General features: G+C 43.3%; 1 protein-coding gene across 1 annotated transcript; it reads right to left on the bottom strand.

The window, feature by feature from the left end:
• Positions 1–690: 690 nt before the first annotated feature.
• LOC139289235 (NUAK family SNF1-like kinase 1) lies at positions 691–12,869 on the bottom strand. Its single transcript, XM_070910791.1, has 7 exons — positions 12,540–12,869; positions 7,845–7,965; positions 6,641–6,792; positions 5,001–5,066; positions 2,689–2,808; positions 2,084–2,216; positions 691–1,913 (listed from the first exon to the last, which is right to left on the bottom strand). Exons 1-7 carry the CDS (start codon positions 12,867–12,869, stop codon positions 691–693), a joined length of 2,145 nt encoding a protein of 714 aa, XP_070766892.1.
• Between the last annotated feature and the right edge of the window lie 1,011 nt (positions 12,870–13,880).

Genomic DNA, 13,880 nt, shown 5'->3' with positions numbered 1-13,880 from the left:
TTCATCAGTCTCTTCAATTCAATTAATTTTGCTTTTATCAATACACCAACTTTTCCACATCTCTTCAGCTTTTCACTTCAGAGTTTTTATTTAAAATATTTTGATGTTTCCACTCAGGTTTATGTGCAAAATGGTCATAAACACAGGTGGATGGAAATGCTCTTAATATGTATTGTTGGTTTATTGTCACTACTGACATACTGATACATGGATTCACACATCCAAGATGGCACTTGGTTATACATCTCATCCACACACAGAATTTTCTGAACAGAAATCTGCTGTAAAATCTAAAGAGGGGATCTACTTTGCAGTTGAGGCCAGAGTGAGTTCATTAAACGGACTGCCCATTCTGCCACATTTAGGTCCCATCTCTGCAATTTGGCAGATACTGGATCCCCTTTATGTGTCATTTAGTGTCTAGTCACTCTCTGTACTGCCTCGCTTTCAGAATGCAATTTAAATGTCAATGAATACAGTTTAATTAATCATTCAATACAAACAAATATGCCAAGAAATGGTGCTTTACATTGACAGTACAATGCACAGTAGAGTCCACATCCTCGAGATGCAACCTTTCCAGAGTACACTAAAGTCTTTTCAAGATGGCAGGCACTGATTATCACAGAAAACTGAACTGGTGTTCAACACAATTTTTCTCCACACTGATGTCTCCATTATTCCTAAGGTTTATGTTAGCATTTCCTTCTGTCCGTCTCCACCAACCCTGTCTGCCTCAGCTCTCAGCTGCTCCAGGTCCTCCTCAGAGCTGCAGGCGCTGTGCTGCCTCCCCCGGGAGAAAACCCTGCGACGTGACTGGGTGCTGAGGTCTAGTAGGTCAAAGGAATCGGAGGAGAAGAGGCTATCCTCGCTCACAACACTGGAAGGGCGGCTGCGGCGCCCCTCGGCGCCCCCTGTGGCGTGGAGGAGCTGCTGCAGAGCCTCTGGGAATATCGTGGGGGCTGAAGAGGGAGACGAGTGGTGGTCATCAGGAAGATCAAGACTGCGAGAGAACTTGCCGTTGCGTTTCAGAATACCCTTCCTTCTTCTTACTGCCTCTGTGCGCATGGTTGGGCTGTCTTCTGCCGCTGGGAGACGAGAGTGCTGTTTGTGGGAGCACAAATCAGCTGCATCACTCTCTTTGACTCCCACTCCAGAGATCCTTCTTTCTGAGGATGAGCCATAACCCGACTCCCCTCCATACAAGTTTTTTAATATTCCCTTTTTGGGCATTTTAGATGAGGGCTGACTGAATGTAGAGGGAGGTGGCAGACTGGTGGACAAGACATCAGCATGTGTGTGAACAAGTGTGTGTGTTCGATAAGGCTGGGGAGCAGCATTACAGGGTTTGGAGGGAGAGTTTTCTTTAGGAGGGCTGTGAAAGACTGAGTCAAAACTCCTCTGGGGTTTCAGAATACCTTTGGGCTTCTTTCTTTCAATAGTGGAAGTAGAGGAAATTGCAGCAGAGGAGGCAGCTGTTGCACAAACACCACCACAAGCTCCCAATGTAGTCTGGGGAATTGCATTCTCCTTGCGTGACTTCCTGAGGCTTGACATTCCTCCGCGTATCCTTCCTCCTCCTCCTCCTCCTCCTCCTCCTCCTCCTCCTCCACGGTCGCTCTTCAGAGGTAAGCTGAAGTAAAAGGGGTGGGGAGAGAGCTGAGGTGGACAGGAGGAGTCTGAGGATAGGCACCCTGGGTCAACAGTCATGTTGCTGGTAGCTGCGACCCGATTCTGCCAGTCGATGTAGCGAGCTAGCAGGGGGGAGGGGCACTCTTGGTGTGGAGACGAAGGGCAGTCACACACACTCTCTTCAAAACCCCAGTTCACCCACCAGTGGTTGGACACGTCCTCTATTGTAGCCCTCTCATCCACACGCACTGTCAACAGCCAGTCGATAAGAGCGCAGGCATCTGGAGGGAACAGACTCACCAGTTATTTATAGCAGCCAAACTGACTAAAACAATGTGAAGTAGTAGTGAATAGTTACAAGAACAACACACAAAGCAGTCACATCTTGGTGAATAGAATTGTAAATATAATGTTGATGGAGACATGGACATTGTAAAGGAAGGAACCCCACCTGAGGGGGGGTTGGGTCTGCGGTAGCGACCTTGGCTGATCTGCTCTGTCAGCGTGGCGTGACTGGCCCCATCAAATGGCATGCTGCTGTACACCAGGGCATACAGCAACACCCCCAGCGCCCAGCAGTCCACCTAGCATACACAAACACACACGATGAAGAACATGCCATGCACAAAAGAAAGTCAGGCTTCGATTTAATAGCATTAACAGTGGGAGTGTCTGAAAATGAGCCATTTAACCCATTTTTTTGTTTCTTCTGCATCATATGCAAGACAAGATAAACAAATCAGTGCACTAATTAATATTTGTTTATCTAAAAATCAAATAACTATGTGTAATGCGAAAGGTGTTGCTCATAGTGGCGAATTATCACCCAACTCTACAGTTGCCCTTCTTTCAGTCTTTCAGTCTCAGCCTTTCAGCTCATTGTTTTTGGTTTTGCTGCCCACAGCTTTACTGTTTTGGTACATTGTTCAATACAGCATACGTATTGATGTATTGAATCAAAAGCGATTCACTCTATCATGTAACAATGAAACACCCATAACGTTTGGAAACAGTTTCTCATGAGGAAACCAACGATGGCAGGGTGTGGTGACCTACCTCTGGGCCCCGGTAGGGCAGTCCTTTAACTATCTCCGGGGCCGCATAGAGTGGACTTCCACAGTAGGTCTGCAGCAGAACGCCTCTCTGGAAATGATTGGAAAGGCCGAAGTCAGCCAACTGCAGAGTCGGAGAAAGAGAGAACATAAAACTATGAATTTTGATTATAATAATTTTGCTCCCACTGCTTCTGAGCTAGTATAAGATTAGATGTGTTTTGTATTAAACATGTATGTATTAAAACTAACAAACTATTAATCCCCAGAGTGGAAACTAGACAAACAAGTGACCATAAGTGATGCTAAAAATGGGACCCATAAAGCAGGCAATACATATAAAACGAAACATTGAAAATTAACAATTGTAAAAACAATCCATATGAAACGAAACCTTACAACAAAAAAAATATATCATACGTCATTCAAAGGTTTCACAGCTGTGGGCACAGAAGACCAGTCCAGCATTTGTATTTGTGTTTGTGTCAAGCGAACAAAAGGGTTTATGTGACAGTGAGTCTCAGTAATAGATGACCTAACTGCTGTCACACTCAACACCGCAGATCTCAGTCCACACTTCTGTCAGCTCGTGCCCAACACGGAGCGCTTAAACGTTTTCACATAATGGACTGATCTGTTAACACTGGACCCTTTTTACATTTCACTCAGTCATTCACCTCAACACTCCCTCATCCTCACACAATCCAGATTCCTTTTCAGTGAGTATGTACTGCAAACCCTCACCCATGTGGCAAAAACACAACAACCCAAAGCAATTCCTTTTAAAGGAGCCAAAAATAGGTATGCTGAGTTTTTGCCAATGTAAGTGTGAGTGAGGAAAAAGAGGACGGCCAAAAACATCAGGCTGCACGTAACGGAACAATCACTCACTCAAAGCTACGAGAGTCATACACAGACATACCGAGGTTCCTCTCTATCTGAAGAGATTATTTACATGAGCACCAGCCCACTATCAGCCCCTCTGGTGTTACAAATACATGACAGCTTTATTTCCGTGGAACAGAGATTCAGGGAAACAGGGACCTCACAGACAGACGATGACAATGATTACACAAGCCAGCTCAGAGTTGATATTATGCGTACAGTGGCAATAATAATGTGTAGACTGAGCATGTGAGTTGTGCAGTTTATACAGCTTTACTTTCTACAAGCTACTGTGTGTTTGTGTGTGTACGTCCTGCAGTGTAAATTGTCATTCGCCACCAGAGATACATCTGTGTGTGAGGCTCCTGAACTCAGTGCTTTGGCAGAGACATTCCTCAGTGCTGAATGCTTGTATAAGACACACTCTTTCTTCTACACATACAAACGACTCCTGTACACGTGCCTGGGGATTAAATGGATTGTTGTGAGAAGCCACCGTCTCTCATATGCATGCTGGACTGAAACAGATCGCTGGTAAATGTGCTACAGTGGCTCGTAGCCTGTTGGGGCAAATTTCTGAGCTGCCTTTTGAGATTCTTGTTGAAGAAAGTGAACTTTGGTGTGACAAAATTATCTGGTTTGTCTGACCTAGGGTCAGGGTTGCCTGCCATTAAGCAGCTATTGTGCAGACATAACGCACATGCTTTGCACAGAGGCCGACGTGGTGAACCTGAGGCTTGCAATGAATGGAGAGCTGCTGAGAGGTCTGCACATATTGTTTTCTTTTGACGGACAGACAGGGCGTACTTATATTAAAACCCTCTGATTGGCGCGATTGCCACTGGATTCCCTGCATTCCCCTTTGGCCGTGCACAGCTCCCATATAAGGAGAGGAGTACCCAAATAAGGCAAAAAATGACCCCTGGGTTCTTTTATAAGACCTGGCAGTATGTTGGTGCTGGTTCAGTGTGCATGGCTCAACAACACATTAAAATAACTGTGGGCAGGACGTGTTCCAATGTATGTTCTGAATGTGCACTTTGTTTGCATTTTATTCTGGGGCTGGCGAGATAATCCATTACCAGCTGCACTATGTGAAGCTTTAGTCCAGCATGCTAAATACAGCAGCAGTGGAAAAAGATTGCCTCCTAAATTTTATCAGCCAGTGTGTCATTAAGATGTATGCCTTTGTTTTTCCAAAATAAAACACCATTGAGGGGCTTTCAGATGATCAATTACAATAACCCATGATGTATCTAACGCTCAGGCCAACAATACTTTTGTCAGAGGACTTAACTACTTTTTATCCAGCGATAAATATCTTGTTTTTGGAAGGAAACTCTCGTTTATTTTCCAAAACATGCATAATCGCACTTCTTTGTCGAAAAAATGGTATGAAAGCTCAGTTTGTGTGTGTTTTATCCATCTTACCTTTACATTCAAATCTTGATCTAAAAGGATGTTCTCCAGCTTGAGGTCTCGATGCACAACACCATTCTGCAAGAGAGCAGAGACACATGAGGCCCTGCGCTGCATAAGACTGAAGGGTGTGAAGTTTACAATATAAACCCAGCATGTGGTGCACGGGGCGTTTGTCTCTCATTTATAATTTTACAACCACCAACATTCCACTCGTGTTACGGGGCCACATATCTATCAGAGAGCCTTGAGAATGTTTGATCGTCGAGAGGCATGAGGAAGTGCCTTGTTTGGGTTGATTCATCTGATGGGATTTGATTCACTGATGGCATTAAGCACCTGGGAGCCAACGAGAGGCCACAGAGTGTAGACAGCTGTGGAGCCTGGAGAGGAAGAGCCAGAGTACACTGGATGTTTGATGGGAGGAAATGTCTGTTGCAGGATGACTCGAGTTTCCTTGACATTGAATAAGAAGTAAATCATGAGAAGAGACAATGCCGCTATAGATAACGGTGGCCACCCAGGAAGCTGTGGGATGTAGGGAAACTCTGCTGTCAGTATCTCTTAAAGCCACAGGCTAATGAGCCAGAATAGCCTCCCTTCTTTCGTTAATTACATCCTCTTCAGAGCACTTAAGTGGAGGAAATGACCCATGACCTTTGACAATGCTTTGTATGTACAGTATGTAAGCCTGAGTGTGTATGTGTATGTGTGTGTTTGCAAGGCACAGACAAGGAGAAAGAAAAGCAGAAGTAAGTAATCTATGTGGTTAACCAGGTTATTATTCTTGCTATTTTTAAATGACCACGAACAGATTTGGAGAATAGCGAAAAGGAAAAGAAAAGCAGCCAATGACTCTATTTTCATTCCCTTCTTGAAGCCTCAGTAATCCCTCTATGTGCCCTGCATACCTCAAAGGCACATTCAATTATTCATTCATGCCGGAACATTCATGTCTATTTTGGGACAATATTTGAGGGCACGAGGAGCACAAAATCCACCTCCCAGCCTACTACAAAGCTACAGGAGCTGAAAGATAATCTCTGAGTTTAATGTGAGGGATTCATGGAGAAGCCAAACTGCCAAAATAAGAATGATATGAAAACAAAAACATTTCTGTAATATCCAACTCAGCTGACTCTAAGGCAGAGACGCTCACTTCTGCTCTATTGCACTTCTGTATTAATAGGATTAATGTATTCCCTTGATAATTCCCGTTTTCTGGCACAGCTATTGATTTTATGTACACAACAATAAAAACAAAGAAACAAAGAAGAATGTGTTCCTTTGCCAGGAGCTTAAAGTGATGTGGAGGGAGGAAGGAAGCTCATTTAGGCGCAACGTGTTTGTTAAATGTGTCAGTGTGTGACTGTAAAAAACAATCAAGGGATAATGCGCTCTTAACCCAGAGAGATCTGAAAACTCAAGTCAAGTTTTCCTGCAGTATTAGGATTAGGATTTAATGGATTTAGTGGTACTGTATTTGCTTGTGCACAGTTGAATACAAGCATGCAATTCAGCACGTGCCGACATGTGGTTCCCTAATTTATACTGAATTCCAGTGGTGCATTTGCAGAAAGTATGTGTGTATCTACAGTATGTGTGTGTGTGTGTGTGTGTGTGTGTGTGTGTGTGTGTGTGTGTGTGTAAACCTTGTGGCAGTAGTGGACAGCAGACGTGATTTGTCTGAAGAGGCCTCTGGCTTCTGTTTCTGGCAGTCTCCTCCTCTCCTGGATGTAATCGTACAGCTCTCCTCTGCTGGCGTACTCCATCACTATCACAATCTTATCCCGGCTCTCAAACACTGCATAGGACACAGGACACAATTACAGGTCGGCATTATGCAGATGTGTTTATATGAGCATGAAATCTTCCCTATACAACAATACGAGATGCCATTCTGCATGCGTAGAAATGGAGACATGAATAATTAAGAGTTTAATATGTGTGGATCAGTGTATAGTATATATCAGCTAAATGGAGTTTGTAAATTGACATTCTTTTGGTGAAAGTCTTTGAGTCTACTTTTTGAATGTATACAGTTTTTTTCCGAATCACTACATACTCTTCCCCAGAATCAATTAAACCAAGAAGGAACCAGAAATCGTGCTTGCTCAAGGTTTACCATCCAAAACTTTGTAATTAAGTAAAGCGAGTACAAGTGACCAGCAAGTGTGCTGGATTGCTGCTTCCTTGTTGATGTTTTTACCTCCGAATAAATTTGACATGTGCTCATATGAATCCCATACAAATGTCTCATTCACATGACAAAAGGTGTCACTGGGATAAAATCCAACAATGGACTCTAAATATCAGAGACTTCTCTCAATACTGTTTTTAAAGGCAAAAATCTTTGAAAATGGTTCACAAATATATAGTTTAGTGTATATAGTTTAGTTCATAAGTAGTGTACTTGTTGGGACTCTTTTCAGCTGCAGATTTGGTGCGCCAGTGAGTATTTACAGCAGCAGGACAATTCATGTGGCCGTGTTTATGTTAATGAAGAAATATGTCACATGGTGCAACTATGTACCTCACTGATGTGTTTTTAATCGTTTTTGGAACTCAATGGAGGACTACTCAAGGTCAATTCATAGTTGGTTTTGGTCTTTAAATGGGATTTGTTAATAATAATTTAAAAAAAACAGGATATGGGCAGCATTATCCTTATTTTATAACACTCCTGACTAATGTGGTAAAGGAGTATGACACCAACTTTGATTTCACCGCACCATATATCTGCACTGTAAGTCACTGATTATGAATTATAAAATCTGTCTGGTGATGAGACCACATAATAATTCACAATGATATTTGGGACTTGTGTGCATGTGTGATGGGTGTTTGCAGACTTGCCCTCGTGGAAGCGTATGATGTTGGGGTGCCTGAGTGAGGAGGTGATCTCGATCTCTCTCTGGATGTGAATTCTGTCCAGGTCGTCTGTGATGCGCTCCTTGCGGATCGACTTGATCGCCACCTGAGAAAGAAGACACACTATTGAGTCTGTGCATGTTATATGAACCTTTGTGTTTGAATCACACATATTTCGACCACTCTGGTGTGGATGGTTAACAACTTTAAAAAGGACAATACTATATCATCATCTTCCACAGCAAGACAACAGCATTAGCACCATTTTCATTGAAGATCTGGTGACAGCAAACACGGATTCCTCCTTAATTCATTCTTTTGTTATCTAATTTCTCCTTTAACTCCCTCACAACAACTCAAAACACAAACAGCTGATAAATATACATTTCATGTATTACTTGCATGCATGGAAACAAAGACATACATACTGTTGATACAATTACACTCACTCACACACAGGGTTAGGTACACAAATGAAATCTCTGGGTATTAGAGGTGATTATGTGGGTTTTAAGGGCTGGATGGTGAGTGCACGTCTCCTGTGATCTGAGCACGCTCAGGGGCAGAAGGTTGACAGCTGCACTGTTCACACTGCTTCATTAATCCCAGGCACTCACTGTACCCCGATGTAACCCCCAACCACCAAACACACACATACACACCAAAACAGACACCCCAACATGAGCCCCTAAACCTCTTTGAATAGAGTAACTGTCACCAAAATGGCACCATACAAGCACGAGACAGAGGCGGACAAAGAAACAGACATCACGGTGTCCTATTTAGAAATACTGTAAGCTAAAAACAGGACAACAAAAGAGTGAGAGATGTGGGGAGGCTACAGGACTACTTTATGAGGTTGACATCGCACTGATCGTACCCCTGTATATTTCTGTCAACCCCTACGAAGTCCCTATGGGTGAGCAGGCCTCTCCCCTGGGTCGCAACTCCAGCATTCTCAGCTGCCGGAAAAACGTCTACGAAACATTGGAAGACACAATTCACACGCTCCATCAACTGCAGTGGTTATGCAACACAACACAAACACACTCCAGGGAACTCTGAGTTGAGCTGATCTTCTATAACTGATGTGACTCTATCTAGCGAAGGAGAATATTCAGGTTTTTAGGTTTGTATCTTTTTTACAAGTGCTAAACTACGAGGATTTTTTTCTCACACCACCAGACTCTCCAGACTGATGTGGCATCTCTGTCCATCCAGGGGTACTGGGTCAGAGATTAGGCCACACAGATTCAGTGGTTGTCAGCTGAATGGCGCATGTCCAAGCTTGGGGGGCTATTAACATGTGTACGCTTGCATGCTCATGAGTGTTTTCTGACCCAAGTACCTGCTGGCTGGGAAAGCAATGAGAGGAAGGAATGAAATAAGCTGCAGGGATGAGGAGGGAGGACATAGGCGGCAGCAAAAGGAATGGATCAAGTATGCCAAAGTATGTGGACTCATTTATATTTTACTGTCTGTCTAAAGTCTGACCCCCCCACTTGCTGAGCTTGACTTGGCATTAAGGCAGAACACAAAGAAGAGAGACACACTGGGCATTGTTCGGCCTTCAGGGCACTAAGAGCATTTTTAAAAGGGGCACGTGTGTGTGGTTATGTGTGTGCATGATCTCACCCTTGTGCATGCAAATGTGCTGCGTATGCGTCATGTCTAAGTATGACCTCTAAGGTATCCTTCTAACCAACAATGTCTCATTGTTCATCCAAATAATGTGCTGCGTGTGAGATATCGGCCAAAAATGCCAGAGGACTGTAACAGGATAGATGTAGGAAACACAAGTAGCTATGTGTGTGAGTCATGCATATGTTGTCAGATATTCTTTTGCATTATTACAGGATGTGTGTAGTAGAGGAACATACTGTGCATGTTGTAATGGTACAGTCAATCCAGATGTACAATATGTACACAGGGATGCATGATGTTCTGCACAGCCATATAAGACTTAATGTAAACCAGACAAAGTGGAACATTTATTTTCCTGCCCTCCTCTTCTTCATATTTACTGCACTGGCTCCAGTGCACTGGTTGTGTCTTGACAACAATGTTCCCCTATTGCACAAATCTTTAGACTGCTGACTTATTGCAGGTGTTTTGTTAGAGTGTGTGTTCAGTCATGATGGGGGTTGGGGGTGGCCACTCACTGACTTCCTCTCATATTATCCTCACACACACACACACACACACACACATAAGTACACAACCCAAGAGTCTGAGCATCACTAAAGATCCTTGCTGCATCTGTGAAAGATTTGACAGCAGGATTATACAGGCTCCTTGCCAAATTGACCCTTGACCTCATCATCATCCAGCTACACACAGGCACATATGTCCCTTGCCATAACCAGGAACTACAGTACTGTGCCAAATACACAAACTCAATGCAAAAAGACAAGTAGGGCCAAACAATATCGTGTTTCAGTACGGACATCCAAATATACTCGTGCACAACAGAAATTATTTAACTGCTTGATAGCGAATGAAAACTAGCATGGTTTGCTTTTTCAAGACAAACAGCCTAGTTAAAGCAATAGTTAAACATTTTGGGAAATTTCCCAAAATGTTTAATATCTTATATTATATATATATATATATATATATATATATATATATATGAGATATATATATCTTATACTCTTAGTTTGCTTTCTTGCCGAGAGTTAGATCTGCCGGTAAATATGAAGCTGGAGCCAGCAGCTGCTTAGCTTTGGTTAGAATCAGACTAGAATCACCTTTAAAGCTCACTAATGTACACATTATAGATTGTTAAAACCACACAATGGCTCCCAGCCAAGAAATAGTCCAGCACATATACCTCAGTAAAACCACACATTGTTGTTGTTACACCCAAATGAAATGTAATATGTTAGTAGTAAACCTTGGAGTTGCTGGTTGTCAGATTTGGTTACCTTCGAACAGAGCCAGGCTAGCTTTTCCCCCGGTTTCCAGTCTTTATGCTAAGCAAAGCTAACCAGCTGCTTGCTCATGCTGAACAGATATGACAATAGTATCAATCTTCTCATCTACCTCTCAGCAAGAAATGGAACTAAGCGTTTTTCTCAAAATGTGAAACTACTCCTTTAATCTGATGAACAATATAGCAAATCATAGTCTTTCCTGGAGCAGACTAAATTTCTTTCCAAGTGGAGGTACACAAGTTAAAAGCTGCACATATCTGGTGAAGTTATGTAACTTTATATAAACATCAAAATGTATGTTGCACAAAACAAAAACATTTTAAAGTTATTTATTTCAACTTGAAAGACAAGTCAGGCTCCCAGCCAATGTAAGTGACCTACAGTACAGATTAGTGACCCTGCGACCCGGGATTCATCATCCTTTCCTTCCATTTCATCCTGTATGTCAGTCGCGGTCACCTCCTGCACCTCAGACATTTTACGTGGACAATCTCAAGTCAGCTCTTTACTGTAATCTCAAACCATTGCTCCTTCCTCCCCCTCTTCCTCCTTCTTGCTCTAAAACTGTCTCCTCCTCTGCCTCCTTCCCGCACTCAAACAACAGCCCCCTGGTCTTGTTTCCAAAAATAATGTCCATTTTGTTTCAAAGAATCCTTGGTATGCGCTGGCTATAGCTCAAAGAATTCAGCATTTTCCCCTTGTCCTACACACACACACACACACACACACACACACACACACACACACTGCATAGCTGTTTCTCTCTGCTCCCCTCTCTCTGTATATTCTTCCATCAATCTTCTACGTGTCCTCTGTCTTTCACTTCCCTCTCTCTGCCCTTTCTCTCTCTCACGAATGTAGGTCTCAAGAGTTACAGTGAAAGCAGCCAGAGGAATTATGCCAGTCTCACTTCCACAATCTGATTGCAAAAAGATTATCCCTATTACAGTGTGTTTGTTTACTAAAACAGAAGGGGAATTCGAGGCTGACGGGGTATCTGTCTCTTTGTGCTCTGATCACAGCAGAGTGAGAGATTAAAGTCTGACTGCAGACATAAACCCATGATTATTCAAAGTAATCTGGCTCCATATCCTGGTTTTTTAACCTGGATATTCAGAATGTAAAGTTAAACAGAAACATACATTATTATGTCTGTCTGTCTGTCTGTCTGTCTGTCTGTGTGTGTGTGTGTGTGTGTGTGTGTGTGTGTGTGTGTGAGAATGTGTTCTGGTAAAGGGGAAAAGACCCCTATTAGAGGAGACCTATTGCAGTAATTTTATCCCCTTGTTCAAGTGCTGAGTGAGTCAGACCAAAGGCATCTCAGCCTGGCAGCACAGGAAACAAGAACTGGGTTCAGCATGGCCCCATGAGCTCACCCACAAACACACACATATATATATACAGACACATACATGCCATCCAGGAGTTTCACTCTGCCCCCAGTTCAATATTTAATAACCAATGGGAAACATTCTTGGAACAGCAACACACACACACACACACACACACTCATAGGGAGACTGCTGAATACCTCTGAGGAAGACAAAAGCATGAGCAGCAGCATATCACATTGTCCCTATAAAGCTTTTGTATGGGTCAGCAGAGGTTATAATAATGTACAATATATATGTACTATATTTCATTCTGCATGATAAATATTTAGATTGTTAGAGAAAGCATCCTTCAGGTTCATAGCTGTGGGAAGCTTCAAGTAATATTTTGCATCATGTTGACCAACACTCACCGTCTTCAGGCTTGCTCTCTCTACCGCCTTCTTCACTTTGCCATAGGTGCCTTTCCCCAGAGTCTCCATCACCTCGTAGCGGTGTTTCAAGTTGTGTTTGTGCTGGTGCTTCTTCACCTCCATCGACGCCGTGGCAGTCGGTGCCCGGCCCACCGCCTCCATGTCTGGGTTTCTGTGCCGCTTGTCCGCGCTGCAGGGACGGCGGCTGTCCAGCCTCGGCGACTCCTCGCCGGCATTGTGGCCGCTGGACGCCGCGTCCTGCAGACAGCCGAGCTCGTAGTGGTGTCTGATGTTCATCGCGCCTCTGCTGTCTGCCTCACGTCTGCCCATCCTCTCTGCGCACTGTGCGCACCTGTCAGCCTTCAGGAGCAGCCTTCACTGGGACTGGATCGCCAAATTACTTTGCGCTCTGAACAAAAGCAACTAACGCGCTTGTTAGTGGCCAATAAGTCGCCCATATAGCGCAGTTATCAGAGCCAGTAGTCTAATGGCATAACATGAACAACCGATCCTTTTCTCCCCTCTCCTCAAACACGCAGCAACAGGAGCGATGGGAACCACATGGTCCGGAGCGATGGGTGGAGCCTCCTCATTCCAATGCCAGCTCTCATAGCAACATCCCGGCGCGTCACCCTCATTTGGGATCACTTTGGGTTTTTCCGAGGGCTCATATTTGACCGGCTCAGCAGCAGGAGAGACGGGAAGAAGGCATGTATGGAATGTCATGCGGGTCAGACACTCACCCTAAATCCACCACTTCAGTCAGACATGTTTGTTGATGCTTTGCCATGCGGTGAGCGCAGAGAAAATAAATCCTTGAAAATACTTTGAAGAAATTGGGAGGAAGCAGAGACTTTGAAGTCAGAGGAGAAGGAGTAATGGTAGGTTGGTCAAACTGCAGGATTGAATTAATTTGTTTTATTTCAAATCTACATATAAATAATAAAGATAAAATAAAAGGTTGTGAAGGCAACTTAACTGGAATCAATTTATTACCCCACATGTAACCTTATAAAGACGATGTAAAGAGGATTACATGAACACTATACAATAAGACTTACTTAGGTTTATCATTTGTTATGGCTAAAATGTCAGTGTGACAGACAGTTAATGAGTCATTTATTTGTGCTTCACCAATCAGTAATGAGCTTTTATAAAAGTAATTATTGTCCAATTTACTGAATTTACTTTGCAACAAGAAATCAAGCCTGCAGTAACAAACGTCAGTAGGCTAAATCATTATTAAATGGTTAATGACCCAGATACTCTCCATCCTTTCTTCTGATGGCAGGACGGTCAAAAGCTCTGTAACAAGGATCCTAACTTAAAGGGCAAAGCAAG

Source organism: Enoplosus armatus, chromosome 8 (genome assembly GCF_043641665.1).
Source record: "Enoplosus armatus isolate fEnoArm2 chromosome 8, fEnoArm2.hap1, whole genome shotgun sequence".
NCBI lineage: Eukaryota > Metazoa > Chordata > Actinopteri > Centrarchiformes > Enoplosidae > Enoplosus > Enoplosus armatus.
The sequence above is the reverse complement of the archived record's forward strand: the minus strand, read 5'-3'. Positions and strand labels throughout refer to the sequence as shown.

Coding starts and splice junctions, on each gene's coding strand:
- LOC139289235 (XM_070910791.1), bottom strand. CDS start 12,869: ATGGGCAGACGTGAGGCAGACAGCAGAGGCGCGATGAACATCAGACAC. Junction 2,217..2,688: donor TGCCCTACCGGGGCCCAGAG/GTAGGTCACCAC, acceptor TGTGTATGCTAG/GTGGACTGCTGGGCGCTGGG. Junction 1,914..2,083: donor CAGACCCAACCCCCCCTCAG/GTGGGGTTCCTT, acceptor TGTTCCCTCCAG/ATGCCTGCGCTCTTATCGAC.